At 38.8% G+C, this 15,401-nt stretch overlaps 1 protein-coding gene across 3 annotated transcripts in view; it reads right to left on the bottom strand.

Moving 5' to 3' along the window:
• The window catches only part of setbp1 (SET binding protein 1), a 272,071-nt gene that overhangs the window by 62,545 nt on the left and 194,125 nt on the right, over positions 1-15,401 (bottom strand). For all 3 annotated transcript variants that reach the window (XM_073064319.1, XM_073064320.1, XM_073064321.1), the window contains exon 3: positions 7,483-11,032. In XM_073064319.1, the coding sequence (XP_072920420.1) occupies positions 7,483-11,032 (3,550 nt within the window). The remainder of the gene's footprint in view (positions 1-7,482; positions 11,033-15,401) is intronic.

The raw sequence follows: 15,401 nt of genomic DNA, 5'->3' as shown, positions 1-15,401 counted from the left end.
TTTCAATGCTTTGCCTTTAATCATGTACTAAATCATCTGCTGCAACACTCTGGAACTCATCGTGCAAGGGCTGTCAGGAAATATAAAAATGAATTATCATTAATCATAATTTTTTAAAATGTCCAGTTAATCACCACTTTAATTGCATTGTTAAATGATAACAGGATACCATTATTTATGAATGATTCAATTAAAATGCATTTCCTATATAACTTCTAGTGACTTTGTTTAAAATTCCCAATATCAAATCTCTCTGTGCACCGACCCAATTCCATATCCCTTAATACCGGTACTGTTGCAGTTCCAGTTTCTTACATTTTACTACTTCCCTCTGCCTCTACCACTGGCAACTGTGAGATCTATTATCAAGGACATAGAGGTATTTATTGGAAAGCCTAAAACAAAGAAGAAAGAAAGAAGAATGGAGATGAGGAGGAATTTCTTTAGCCAGAGAGGGGTGAATCTGTGGAATTCTTTGCCATAGGCAGCTATGGAGGCCAAGTCTTGATGTATATTTAAGGCAGACGTTGATAGACTTTTGACTGGTTAGGGCATGAAGGGATACGAGGAGAAGGCAAAGGATTGGGCCTGAGAGGAAAATTGGATCAGCCATGATGAAATTGTGCAGCAGACTCAATGGACCAAAGAGCCTAATTCTGGTCCTATATCTTATGGTCTTATAGTCAAATGGGTTGCTGGAGCTGAGAGTCAGTCAGCAGTGCTAACTGCTTAACAAGGGCACTGCCCTATCCAAAACTGTGCAATGAAATAATTTTAGTCATGGATTTCTTGTGGAAAAATTGCAGTGTTCAGAGATAATTAAGATAATCTGAACAAAATGAACCTCAGAGCTTGGGATTTGAGTTATCTAAATTGAATTGGATATGCTTAAAGATATGATGATAAACAAGCAAGGGCCAACACTTGAAGTAGTAATCTATTATTTGCAGTAAATATAAATATCCTAAAGGAATAAAAACATATAGGAAAAGTGTTCCAGCTATAAGCATAACTACAAATAGGCAACATGAGATTAGAGAAAGGGCCTTAACATGTTTCTAGGAATTGTAAACATGAGAATTGCACTTTCAGAATTTCAGCCAAAGATGAACAATAAGCTCACAAAAAAATAAATTTAGCAAAAGCATAAGAACTGTGGAATACAGATCAAGTGCTGCTGACCGTGGATGGTGGTTCCAAATGGAACTGCTGATGTTCAGCAATTCACACTAAGCAAAATTCCAGGCATAGATGAACCTGTTGCAAGTCCAGGACCAACTGAGTGACATCTGTCACTCTGCTCCGTCGCCAGAATCCACACAGTCTTTCAGTGGAAAGACTCTTGCTGGGATTAAATTGCCAATCAGATATTACGCCAGGTCAGACCTGGCGTTGGATCAGATACTCCACTCATTTATATTTTCAGCCTGTATAATGGGAAGGTAATTTCTGGTGTTAACTTCTATTTATTTAGAGATACAGCATGAAGCTGGCCCTTCCAGCCCATTGAGTCCCAATTACACCCATGCAACAATTAACCTACTATCCCACACGTCTTTGGAATGTGTGAGGAAACCACAGCACATAGAGGAAACCTACACGTTCACATGGAGAACTCCTCACAGTAGCAGAATGTTAGTGTTTTTAATGATTTGTAAATCATTAAAATCACTTGTAACTTTGTTTTAATGAATATTTATGCTTTTTATATTAATTTTGCTGAATGATTTTATCGATGTAATAATACTTAAATATCTTGAAACACCAGCGACATTTAAAAAGCAAATTCCTTGCCAACTTTGACCAAGGCAAGGCTGCCGCCAGCTTTGATTACTGCTAAAGTGCTTCAGGGGTGGGCTTCAGCAGGGTTTTGCCTGAGGCTAAACAGTTGCTGCAGTCTCATTATATCTGGCCAAAAGCTTCCATAATGCAAATATGTTCTACCCACATATCTGTACCATTTAAGTGTAGGTGTAGGAAGAGCAGAAAGTGAGGTTTCAGGCTCCAGTAAGCTCAAGCCAATGGCTTCAACAAGTTATGTACAGTACCAGAGCGATAAAAATGAGCAAAACATTGCAGGCAGAGAAGAGAGAGATTATAAACATATTACATCAACATCAGACAAATATTTTGTAAGTGTATTTCCCTGCATGTAACAAAAACATTCTGGAAATAATCGGAATCGACAGATCAAGTGAGAATGAAGAACTTAATGAGTGTTAGTGAATGAATAGTACTGAAGAAATTAACAGGTATAAGTGCCTACAAAATCTTTGGACTTGATGGCCTGCATACCAAGGTTTTTAAATGACCAGATAGAACATGGAAATATTGACTATGATTGTCTGGAATTGATTAATTTTCAAAATGGTCTTCAGAGATTCACTCTTTGCAATTTGGACACCAAACTAAGAAAGATAAGGTAACATTAGAGAGACTGGAGATGATTCACCAAGATGTTACATTAATTGGAGGTTTTGTTACATAGACTGAAATGGCTGGGCATGATTGCCTGGAGCACAGAAGGTTGAGGGAGAACCTGGTAGAGGTAAATAAAAATGTATGGAGGTATAAATTGGATAAATAGCCAAATTATTTTTCTGATGGTAGGGATATCAAAAACAAGAGGGCACAGGTTTAAAGTGAATTTAAGGTTCAGGGTTCAACTTTCAAAGGTTAATTTATTGTCAAAGCATACAACTCTTGAGATTCTTCTCCAGATAGCCACAAAACCAAGAACAAAAAGAAAGGCAACATGATCATTCCACACTAAGTAGCTGATATCTGGAACTCACTGCCACAGTAGATGTTGGAATAAGATACAATCATTATCTTCAAGAGATATTTACACTAGCACTTAAACAGGAATGACCTAGAAGAATATAGGCTAGTGGGATTCCTATAGATAGGCAAAAAAGTTTGTTCTGGATAGTGAAATGTAAAGGGCTGTTTCTGAGTTGTACAACTTGACTCTATGATGACAAATACAACATTTTAGGGATGTGGTAAAGGTAATAGAACCCTTTTGCTCTTAATTTTCAAATCATAACTTAATACTGTAAGTAATGATTTGTATATTAAGATCAACCAGGTAGCTAGGGAGAGAGTAGGTCCCAAAATGGTAACCTTTATTTGGAACCGTTGGAAAGAGATAAGATCATAAATCAATACTTTTCATCTGTGTTTACTGTGGAGAGAACGTGGAAGCTGGTGAGTTCAGGGGAGGGAACACTGGATCACTGGAGCATATTAACATTACATAGGAGGTGGTGTTACAGTTCTGAAAATGTATCATGGATATATCCATGGAGCCTCGCCAAGTATATCTTAGGATGTTATGGGAAGCAAGAGGTGAAACTGCTAAGGTCTTTGCAGAAAATGTTGAATCATCATTAGCTATTGGTAAGGTACTGGAAAACTGGAGATTAGTTAATTGTTGTGCTTTTATTTATGAATGGCAACAAGGATAAGCCAGAAAACTACAGGTTTTGCATCTGTGGTGAAAATGTTATTCGAAGGGTAGAATGTATGCACATTTGAAAAGGCAAGAATTGATTAGAGGCAGTCAGCATGACTTTATGGATGGGAAATTATGTCTCACAAATCTGACTTAATTGTTTGAATATGTGGCCAAATGGATTGATCATGGTATTATATAAATATATAAAATAATGATAGTAGCACTAAAATTGATGGTATACTGGACAATGAAGAATGTTGTCTGAAGTTACAACTGGATATAGAACTGGGAAAGCATGAAAGGAAATGGTAGGTAGAATTTAACTCAACCAAGTGCAAAGTGATGCATTTTCAGTGTATCCTAAACCAAAGCAGAATACACACAATGTTTGGCAAGGCCCTGGGAGCTATTGTTGAATGGAAATACCCTGGGAACAAGTACATTGTTCCCTGTAGACAGGAAGGTGAGGACATCATATGGCATGCATGCCATCACTGGCTGAGGTTCTGGGTATAAGAGTTGGGATATCAGGTTACAATGACATAAAACGTTGATTAGGTCTGGTCCCCACACTAGAGGAAGAGTGTGGTTAAGCTACAGAGGATGTAGAAAAGATTCACAAGGATGTACCTGGATTGGAGGACTTGAGTTTATCATTAAAGACTGGGCAAACTAGGTCTATTTTCTTGATATGAAGGAAATTGAAAAGTTATATTATAACATTAAGAGAGCCCAAGATAGTGTCTGTCTCCCGTGGTAGGAGTGTCTAAAACTAAATAGCATAGATTTAAGATGAGAGGGGGAGGTTCAAAGAAGATAAGACCATATGACATAGAAGCAGAATTAGGCCAACCTGCTATTTAATTCTGGCTGCATTATTTTGCCTCTGAACCCCATTCTCCTAATAGCTTTTGATGCCCTTACCAATCAAGAAAGTATTAATCTCTGCTTTAAATATACCCAATGACTTATCCAGGACTGTCCATGGCAATAAATTGCATTGACTCACCACCTGGCTGAAGAAATTCCTCATCTCTGCACTAAAGTGATATCCTTATATTCTGAGGCTATGCCCTCTGGTCCTAGACTCTTCCACTATTGGAAACATCTTCTCCAAGTCCACACTAGGCCTTTCAATATTTGGTATGTTCCAATGAAATCCTTCTCATTCTTCTGAACTTCAGTGAGTACAAGCCCAGTGCCAAACACTCCTCATACGTTAACCTTTTCATTCCCCAATCATTTTCGAAAACCTCCTCTGGACCCTTTTCAATGCCAGCAAATCCTTTCTTATATTTGGGGCATAAAAATCCTCACAACACTCCAAGTACGGTCTGATCAATGCCTGGTAAAGCCTCAGCATTATATCCTTCTTTTTATATTCTAGTACTCTTCAAATGAACGTTAACATTACATTTGCCATCCTTATAACTGACCCAACCTGCAGTTAACCTTTAGGGAATCCAGCATTAGAACTAGAAAGTCCCTTTACATCTCCAATTTCTGAATTCAATCCCCGTTTACACAGTCGTCTACACCTTTATTTTGTCTACCAAAGTGCATGACCATACACCTTCCAACACAGTATTTCATCTGCCACTTCTTTTACATTCTTTGGCAAAGGAGGTGGTGGAGGCAAGATTAGGAACTGTAATTAGGAGGCATCTGGAAAGTTATTTTAATGAGTATGACATGGGTATATATGGAATCAATATTAGTAAGCATGATGGTTGGCATACATACAATGGGCAGAAGGGCCTATTTCTATGCTGCAAAACATAGATAAATTGAATGAAGGATTTATGAATAGAATCTGACAAATTAATTATCAGTTAGTTTCAGATAGTCATTTTTAGGATAGCCAAGGATAAAGTATTTTTAAAGTTATTTCAAATTATAACTAACAAGAAATTATTACACAGAATTGAGGCCTGTGAGGTGGTAAATACAGACAGGATAATGAACAGAATGCATAAAGTAGTTCCTGTTTGGGTTGGTGGGCTGTAACTATTGGGCAATTGTGAGTACTACAATACATATAACTGAATTGAATGATAGAACTTTGTATTATACATCCTGGTTTGCTGGCAATACAACCCAAGGCAAGAAAAGAAGCAAAAAGGGACTATTAACATATGCAACAACTTAACTGATTAAGCATAGATGATGCAATATAATGCAAAGTTATCCATTTTGATTGGAAAAGCAGGGAAGAGATCAGAACTATTGGCATCTTGTACATCCGCTGTTCCATATTTTTCCACAATTTACAGTATATTTGAATCTTTCAAATGCAAATTGATTCACAGCTTTATTTGAAATCATTTTGATAATTTTAAGCATCCATACTGTGTTTCTTCTGCCACAATTTCTGGTGTAATTTGGTAAAATTAAAATGATGGCTTGCAACTGTGTTCAGAAATCAGAATGAACTTCAGTAAACCATTAATACCTCTTTCAATTAAGGCTACCTATTAGCCTGACAATTTTTTAAAATCTTCTCTTGCCTAGGTAATATTTATCTTCATATCCATAAGCTTTAAATTTAATTGATTGGCTCTTATGTTAATCCATACGTTCTGTCCTCTGGGCATCAATGTTGACTGAACTCATAGCTGTTCCCCTGTGTACTTTGGTTATTTATTCCAAAAAAAAAATTAAATTTGTTACACACGTTTGGATTTTAAATAAAACTCTCTAATCAACTCAAATTTCTCTATATGCTTTACTCTTGAGTTTCAATAATTTCCCCACATGAGATGTTAAAGCAACAGTTTATAATTTCCTGGTTTTTGTCTCTCATCTTTCTTAAGAAATGGATTAACTTTACAATCTATAAGGGACCGCTCCCAATTCAAGATAGGATGATGAAACTGCAGCTAAATAATATACAATTTTCTTCCTTTAAAACTTCTATTGGAAATAATAGTCCTGGGCATTTATCAATCTTTGGTTTCAATGTTTCTACTAATACTTTAAAACTTCCGTGCATTCCAGTCCTTAATTTATTATTATTTTCCCGGAAAAGAAATCAGGCACGTTATCCTGTCCCTTTATTAACAGGAAAGTAATTACTCAACAACCTGCACTTCACTAACATAAAATCAAACGGCTGATGTCTTACAGAAAGGTTTTTTTTTAAACAAGTCTGTGGTGTTCAAATGCAACTGACTCCAGGTGCAATATTTATTGATGATTGAGAATTCATATGCTGCTTTACATTTGGCTGGAACATCCTACAAGATGACAAATTCGATGCGCTTTGGAATTACTGCTGAAAAGTGACCAATTTTCTGTGATCTGTAGGCTTTACTCAGTCTACTTTGCACCACTGAAGACACATACAGAAACCTCTCAAAGGAATTATGAAAGGCAGAGATTTATTACATAATATCGACCATAAAGCAAAATTTCCCCACATGGAATTCAAGACAAATACCATCCTCTCAATCAACATGCTCCAGGCTCCTACATCCTGTATGACATGGGAGCTAAATTTAAAACATTTAAGGATGTTTGAATGAGCAGTGTTGTGAAGGTTTCATTGCTTTGCCAACCTAAGACTAGTGAAAAAGATGTACATCAGCTCTCAAATACCACATGCTAATAACTTACTGAACACTTCAGATACATCTTCTTCATTCCTGCAAATCTACTGCACGCCATTATAATCATATTATTTTCAAAGCCTTCACTGAAAATCGAAGCATAACAAAAGTGGCCTAAGTATTGATTACTGAAGTTAACTGTAAAAGGCTAGTAATTTCATAATTATAAGTTTGACTAGAAAGCAACTAATTTTAAAGTGAAGGTAAACGTTGATTAAATACAGGAATGAAAAACATCACAGTTCTGAACTTTAGTTAGCTCTTTGGCACATCAAACTGGGTAGATTATCAGAGAGATGATCGAATATACAGCCAATTAAATTTTTAGATATCAGTATAATCTGTATTTTCAGTACGATCAATACCACATAACATATTATAGCTGTTATATACTTTCGTAAACCAAATCTTTACCTGGTGCTGCAGGGGTACTGTATAGAGTTTGCCCCCAGTCTTTTCTGTTAGTCCTTAGCACAGGTCCATTCTTCTCCCGATATGATCCAAATCCCTCAAAGTGCCTTTTTCTATTCCCATTTGATTCATTTTCCCGCTTTTCAGCCATACTGCTTGTAGAGTGCAGATCCCCAAATGGGTCCATGGAGCCATCCCGCCTCATCCGTGTCTCAGTGCTTGTGTACCTTCTTACACAGGCATCAATAGACTCAGTGATGGAATCATTTTTTTCTGTAGTCCTTGTCCATTGTGGTAAATCAGAAAAAGCTAATTTTGATGATGAATCGATGTCAAAGATGTTTTTTGAGACCTTTTGTCCTGTGTGCATCGGTTCAACATGCTGCTGTCTCAGTTTCTCTTTATGTTTTCCTTTGTCAGCACCCAGTGGAAGATCTTTGTCACAGCTTTCTAGCTTCTGATGGACTAAAGCTTTAGCAAAATCAGACTTATGCCCAAAAATCTCACCTAAATCTTCCCGTGACCCCATGAGCCGGTCATCTCGGTGTTTATGCTTGTGCTTATGTTTGCGTTTATGGACTCGGCTGCTCGGTATTCCTGCACCACCACTACCTCTTTGTGATGTTAAAGAAGGCTGTATGGTGTTTAAATCCATCCCTAGTGAAGGCTGCAAATGCATGGCATGCTTTACCTTGTGTTTGGCAGTGGTTGGCATTTTTAAGTGTGAGCTGGTATGATACTGGGGTGGAGGCATTGTAGGCCTCATGAAGGGGGCTGATGACCCAAGTGCATGAGACAAGTAAAAAGGAGCTGAATATTGCCCATAATACCCAAGGTTCATCATACCTGTAGCAATAGGCATTGATGTATAAGGCATGCCATAGGGTGCATAGTAACTCCCGCCGGGTAATGGGTAACCAAAACCCTGTAAGAAAGGCACCTTTGTCATAGTCTCTTGGGCTTTGGGAGGTCTGCCGCGCCTTTTCTTAGACTTAAGATCAGCTGTCCGGCGAAGATAGTGTAACGGATCATAATGAATATATGGCACAGGATAGTAGTGATCAAAATTGACCCTAAAAATACTGGGATACGGGTTATCAGGATAAAAAGTGTAGCTTCTGTGAGAGATACGAAATACTTGGAACTTTGCAGTTAGTTCTTCGAGGTCTGCTATGAACTGCAGGTCATCTCTGCTGTGCATTTGCAAGCTCTTTCTCTTCCGTCTATGCTTCTGTTTCTTCATGTTTTCATGAATGCGATAATCATCCACAAGCAAGTGTTTCTGTCTGTGACTGTGCTTTCCTTTTGCACCAGGATCTACTGTTGCACCTTCTGAGGGATCAAGTGTATAAAAGTCAAAGGAGTACTTGCGGCGCGATTCCATACTCTTCTCTGCTTGATCTGAAGTGCTGTTATTGTCTGTTCCAATTCCACTGTCACTAGGTATTGTTTCCTCACTGTGAGATTCACTGATAGGTGACAATGTAATCTCTTTTAAAGAAGCTGCCTCAGATAAATGGGAAGGAGAATTTGCCAGAAGCCTTGGTGGAGACAACTTCCAAGTGCTTGCATGCAAGCTTTTTGGGGTTTTCGTAGGAAGTGCACTAATTGGCTGAAGGTTTGGCATTGCCTTTGACTCAGATAAGTTGGTTTCACTGCTGACTGGGCTGAGGTTTCCTGCAGGCCCAACTGCCTGTGGAGGTGATGGTTGTGCAGTGGTTGGTGACATTGCTCCAGCCAGCTGTGAACCAAAAGGCACGGTTGGAGATTCTGAATGGGCAGAAATCGGCTTTGAATACTTCTCAGCACCTTTGTTTCCAATTTGCTGCAGTTGTCCCATGGCTTTTGGTTTTCTTCCTCTTTTTTTGCCGATATAAATAGTCCCTCGTTTGCTAACATTGATCTGCTTTCCTAGCTTCGTCTCAAGGGCAGATGAGATTGTTGAAGCAGTGCTGGAGGACTGAACTTTCTTTTTCAGTACTGTATTATTAGAATAAGACAGAATTTGATTCAAAATATTCTTTCGTTTCATGGTTTTCATTTTATTGATAGTTTTGATTGTTTTCTTATCCAGGACATTGATTTTCCCATCCTTTTTAGGAAATGGCATGTGATTAGGCTCTAAGGTGACAGAATCAATTGGTATCAGTTTACTAGGGTTTTTTCTCTTTTTCTTTTTCTTACTGCCGTTGGGAGATTCACAACAGATGGGGCTTACTGGGCTTGTGGCAGTTCCTTCGTGTATTGTCTCAACTGTAAGTAAGGGTTGCTTCTTTGGTCTTCCCCGTTTCTTCTTCACTGGTGTGATCACTGTGAGACTATCTGTGTTAGAATACAACGGACTCGCTGGGGTTATAGGGTAGGCAGATGGAGGCTCCATGACTGTAGTCTTTTCCTGCAAGACGCTGTTTTCTTTCAGAAGACTCAGGGTTTTGTATTTGGCAGAAATGGTGCTGTTTTTAACCAAATGCTTTGAGTGCTTCACTTCTGTCGATCCTCTTCTGCTTTTGGTGGGATCGATGAAAACAGGTGATGCCAATATTGCAGTTGGCTTTCTCACCCTGCTGCCATTATTTGAGAGGTCAGTTAACTCACAGGCTCTCCCCGCTGTTAGATTGATTTGACTAAGTTCATTCTCCATACTCCTACTCTGCTGCTTGATGGCCTTGCTAGCAGTCTGGCTCCTGCTGGTTAGAGTGCCTTCATCATTGGAAACGTTGCTACTTGCAGTATTCTTAACATTTGATTCAGCATACAAAGGCTCTGGCTGTAGTCTGTTATCCAAGATTGATTTTGATAACCTTCCCTTTCTCATTCTGCTGCCAGCAGACATTGGTGTCTGTGGATTTATTGGGATTCTAATCATCACAGAACCTGAATCCTTTTCTTGACTGCTCAACGCAGGGGGCCTGATGGGAGATGCTCTTGATGGTGGCTCTCTGTTCGTAACATGACTAGCCAAAATATCCTTCTTGCCTTTTGTAGTCCCACGAAATTCTAACTCTGCTCCCTTCTGGACATTTTTGTCCCACTCAATAGAGTTGTCTAATATCTGGACTTTGGAGCATTTGGTATCTCTTTTGCTGGTTTTTCCTGACCCACTCCCACGTTGTTGCTCTGTGGACTCACAATGCTCTTTGTTTTTGTCCACTGCTTTAGTTTGTGTAACCATGGGCTCTTGGTGACCAGTGGGCAACTTAGGAGTCACTAGCCGGTTAGCATTAATGATGGACAATCCAGCATTGCTGTTTATAAACTGGTTCCAGGTACAGCCAGAAACACGCTTACTCAGTTGTGAAGCTGACAGGTCACAATACTGATCTGAAATGGAACTTGTGTTAGCAGTGCTTGCCACTTCCCTTTGAGCATCAACGTCTGTTACATTACTCTGAAAAGTAGGGGAGATTCCAGAAGATGCTGACCATTCAAGCTGGTCCTGATTCAGTCTCTCCTGGTACTTTGGTTTCACACCGTCAGCAATGAAGTCATGTTGCAACCTTGAGGGAATTTCACTGAATCGCACTTCTGGTTGCTTGTGAGACCTTGCTTGACCCTGTTAGAAGAAAAACAATCTTTTAGTAAATTTGACTTATGCCTGTGATGAATTACATAGGGCAATGATGGCACACTGGGAGTGAGTGCAGTTTAAGTTAAGAACTCAGACATCATCAAAAGACCAAAGTTTGTACAGTCAAACTCAATAGATTTTAACCTCGAATTCGTCATGTGGTGTTGGTGATAATATATAATGCGCATTTGTATATAAACTGAACATCTGACTGAAAATGTAACCATAATTGGAGATACAGCTCAGCAGCCCAGCATGGTGTACATTCTGCATTGGTTATTCCCCAGGGTGATTTCTTTTTTAGTTCAATCCTGTTATCACAGGAGGCAGCTGGCACTTGCACATTTAGAGGAAAGGGCAACTGAAAGAATAGGACATCAATAATTACTCTTTCATGTTTCCAAATGCTGAATTGGCATTAAAAGTGGCCTGGGGACAGATCTTCAAGTGAATGCCCTTGCCTGTATTTGGCCTACGAACGGGAAAGAATGCAAATAATCTAAAAGAAATTCAATGCATGAAACATTTCCAAACTATCTTCACGTTGCCCAGGGTCAAAATACTGTAAAACTATACAAAATACTTATTGCTGTTTTACTGACATGAAATATTCTTGATGCACAGGTCCCATCTGAAAACCACTTCTGATTTTGCTACAATAGGCCTATTTTAGCAGCCAGCATTGTATAAACAGGTAGGACACAAGCTTATAAAAGGGAGTGACACAGCATTGCACCATGACCTCCAAAAAGACTTCTCATTTAATTCAGAGAACAACCAGCTCTTAATATATTCTCTGCTATCAGGTGTTTGGAAGGTATTCAGAAAATCCACTTCACAATTCAAACTCTGCACTGTATACGTTTGCAGAGAATTGTTACCAGACAAATTTTTGTTTTATAATATATTAATAGTTATCTAATCAGATACTTTTGAACTATCTACGTGTAAAGTTAATTATGTCCTTGACATATGTGTACCGCTGAATCAATTAAAATATCCAACAAATCTGAATTATTTTAATATTGTTTCATATTATTACATTTTTATCATAATTTGAAGTACAAAAGACAAAATTGAAGCATGTATCATTCTATATAGTGTCTATATAACATTTATAGAAGTGATAAAATGTAAGACTTTCTACAAAATAAAGTAATTTATAACAGTTACTTCATACCTTGCGCTTATTTAATAAGTATGAAATATTCCAGAACTCAATGACTGATTGGAAAGCGCAGGCAGAACCCCCAACGTACCACCTGTGGTGAACACTTAAGAAGCTATATCACACTGTGCTGTGGACCAAGAACTTGCAAGTGAGATTAAGCTATTGTCCATTTTTGGCTATTCTGTAACCTTTGATGATTCTATATTTTTAACATTACATCTAAACTAAAGCAAATGGTAGCAGAAATTGGATGATTGGCCCCCTGCTAGTCCAAGATAGTACATTTACCTACAGACCACTTCTAAGGAAAAACTATTACACTGTAAGCATTCGTCAGTATTTCCATGCAGTTTCCTCTCCAAATTACCCAAAATCCTGACCAAGAAATATTTAGCTATTCCTCATCATTGCTTGATTTGAATTGGAACTCCTTATTTGACAACACTGTGAGGTCACTTTCACCATTTAAGGACTGCAATGGTTCATTACCACCTGCAATGCCTGCATCACATAAAAAAGTGAATTTTTAAAAACTAAAGTCATGGTGACAAAGAGTAAGCCTGGTTATGTGCATTTCTCTCTGAATTTGTTGAGCAAGCTGCCATCCATTTTCAGGATTAATTAGTATACCTCAGTCAGCATTTCCAAAAGCTTACTTGAAAACAGTGGAGAGGACTGTCAAAGCAGTTGGCATCCCAACATCATTGATAGACAAGTGGGTTATGACCAAAGGAAAAATGGGTGGAGTTGCTTAGCACTTTAGTGCAAGTGTGTTTATTAGGTGCGTCAAAATTTTGTGAAAATTGTAAAAACTGCCAACATTTACAAAAAAATGTACTAGAAAAAACAATAAAAGCTCCGTACTTTGCCCAGTGTGAACTCCTGGCAGCCCCCATCTCTCTCTCTCTCTCTCCCCCCCCCTACTGAGAGCGATCAGCTCCTTTTTAAAAAAAAGAGTACACTAGTACGTACCATCTCTAATTACTAACAAAGTTAACTTAAAACTACAAAGGAATTAGAAACTGATGCACTCCACAATGTAGTTACATTCATATTGCAAAATAAACATTAGTATCTACGTTAAGTACAGCATACAAATGAAATTTCCAGAGTTAGGGTAGAGGTGTCCCCCACCTTACCAATGTTCGCTTTACGTCACTTATCTTTTACAAAAGACCTACATTAGTAGCCTGTTTTCTCATTACAAAGAAGATTTTCACTTTTACAAAAAATTTTCCCATATAAATGGGAAATTAATGGTTCTTTGCTTTATGCCATTTCGGCTTAAGGAAGGTTTCATAGGAACACTCTACCTTTGTAAAGGGGGGGGGGGGCACCTGTATCTCCATTACTAAAGAAATGGAATATTCTACCGTATATGGTGGGAAAGGCACCATAAAGCCAATCGGAGTGCATCAGCTCAGTTTAAGATTCATTATGAGAATATACCGAGGAAGCCATTGAAATGTATGCACACAGCGCAACAACAGCAGAATTACTGGGGGGGGGGGGGGGGGGGGTGTGTGCGTGTGTGTGCGTGCGCGTGTGTAAAAACACACATGCGTAAGGAGTCTGTTTACCGAGTGCTCTTCACCACAATCATGATCTTGAAACTGCTGTAAGAAACTCATGTTGAGTTGAACACACCTTCTGCTGAAACATCCATTATTCTTCCTTTCAAGGTATTCTGCTAAACATGACTTAATCCAGGCTTAACCAATAAAATGTACTGAATTGCAGAATTGCATATGTCAGAGCCATACCAACTCTCAACTTTTGGTATTAGTACTAACGAAAGATCCAAATCAAAAACAGAATTCTGAGCTAGTATCATTTTACCCTTATGAGAAAAATGTAAACACCAGCGCACCGTCACGCAGCACAGTAGAAACGTGGAGGCTGTCTAGCAATCACTTACATGGGGTTCTGAACAGGCTTGTCCTACTGAAATAGAGAAAGGATGGAAGGATAAAGGAACCAATGAGAAGTGGAACACTTAGTCAAGGGGAGAAAGGAAAGGAAGTATGTATAGGTTGTTGAGTGAGTAAAAATCAAGCAGGGCTTGATAATTATAAACGTATCAAGGAAGGAGTTTTAAAGTGACTTAGAAAAGCTGGGGTGGGGTGGGGGGGGGGGTGACGTGAGAATGCCTTGGCAAGTAGGATTAAGGGAAACCCCAAGGTGTTCTACACATACATGAAAAACAGGTGGATGACTACAGTGAGGGTAGGAACACTCAGGGATATAAAACAAAAGGTGCGTGGAGGTGGAGAATGGAAAGGAAATTCTTAATGAATACTTTCCTTCAGTATTTACCAGTGAGTGGGACTTTGAATGTGAGGTCAGCATACAGCAGGCTAATGTGCTGTAGCATGTCAAGGTTAAGAAAGCTTCTAAAAGACATTAGGATAGATAAGTCCTTGGGGCTGGACAGGATATACCCCATGTTACTACAAATGTGAAGGGAGAGATTGCTGGGGCATTGTTGATGATCTGTGCCACAGGAGTGAACCCAGTGATTGGCAAATATTACTCACAAAATTAAATAGGGATAATCCCAAATCTTACATTAGTGGTAGGCAAACTATTGTACAGGGTTCTTTGGGACAGGACTTATGAGCATTTGGAGAGGTATAGACTTATTGGAGATGGTCAGCATGGATATAAATGACTTGTCTGAGAAATAGTGTAGAAGGTTGTCGTATGTTACAACAGGATACAGACCAAGATGCAGAGTTGGACAGAGAGGATGAAGATGGAGTTCAATTTGGAAAAGTGTGAAGTGATTTGCTCTGGAAGATCAAACTTGAAGGTAGAGTACAAGGTTAATGGCAAGATCCTTATAGTGTGGAAGAACTGAGCGATCTTGGGTTTGAAGTCCATAGATCCTTCAAAGCTGCAACACAAGCTTATGGGGTGGTTAAGGTGGTATATGGTGTGTTGGCCTTCCTTAGTTACAGGATTGACTTCAAGAGCCCCTGAAAAATGCTACAGCTCTCTTCAACTCTGGTTAGACCACACTTAAAGAGTACTGTGTTCAATTCTGGTTCCCTCATTATGAGAAGGATGTGAAAGCTTTAGAGAGGATACAGAGGAGATTTACCAGGATGCTGCCCAGTAATTATAGAGCATGTCTTATGAAGAAAGGCTGAGCGGATGAGGGGTCACTTAATACAAGTGTAT

The sequence above is a fragment of the Hemitrygon akajei genome, chromosome 13 (genome assembly GCF_048418815.1).
Source record: "Hemitrygon akajei chromosome 13, sHemAka1.3, whole genome shotgun sequence".
Lineage (NCBI taxonomy): Eukaryota > Metazoa > Chordata > Chondrichthyes > Myliobatiformes > Dasyatidae > Hemitrygon > Hemitrygon akajei.
This window is presented reverse-complemented; position numbering and strand designations above follow the sequence as displayed.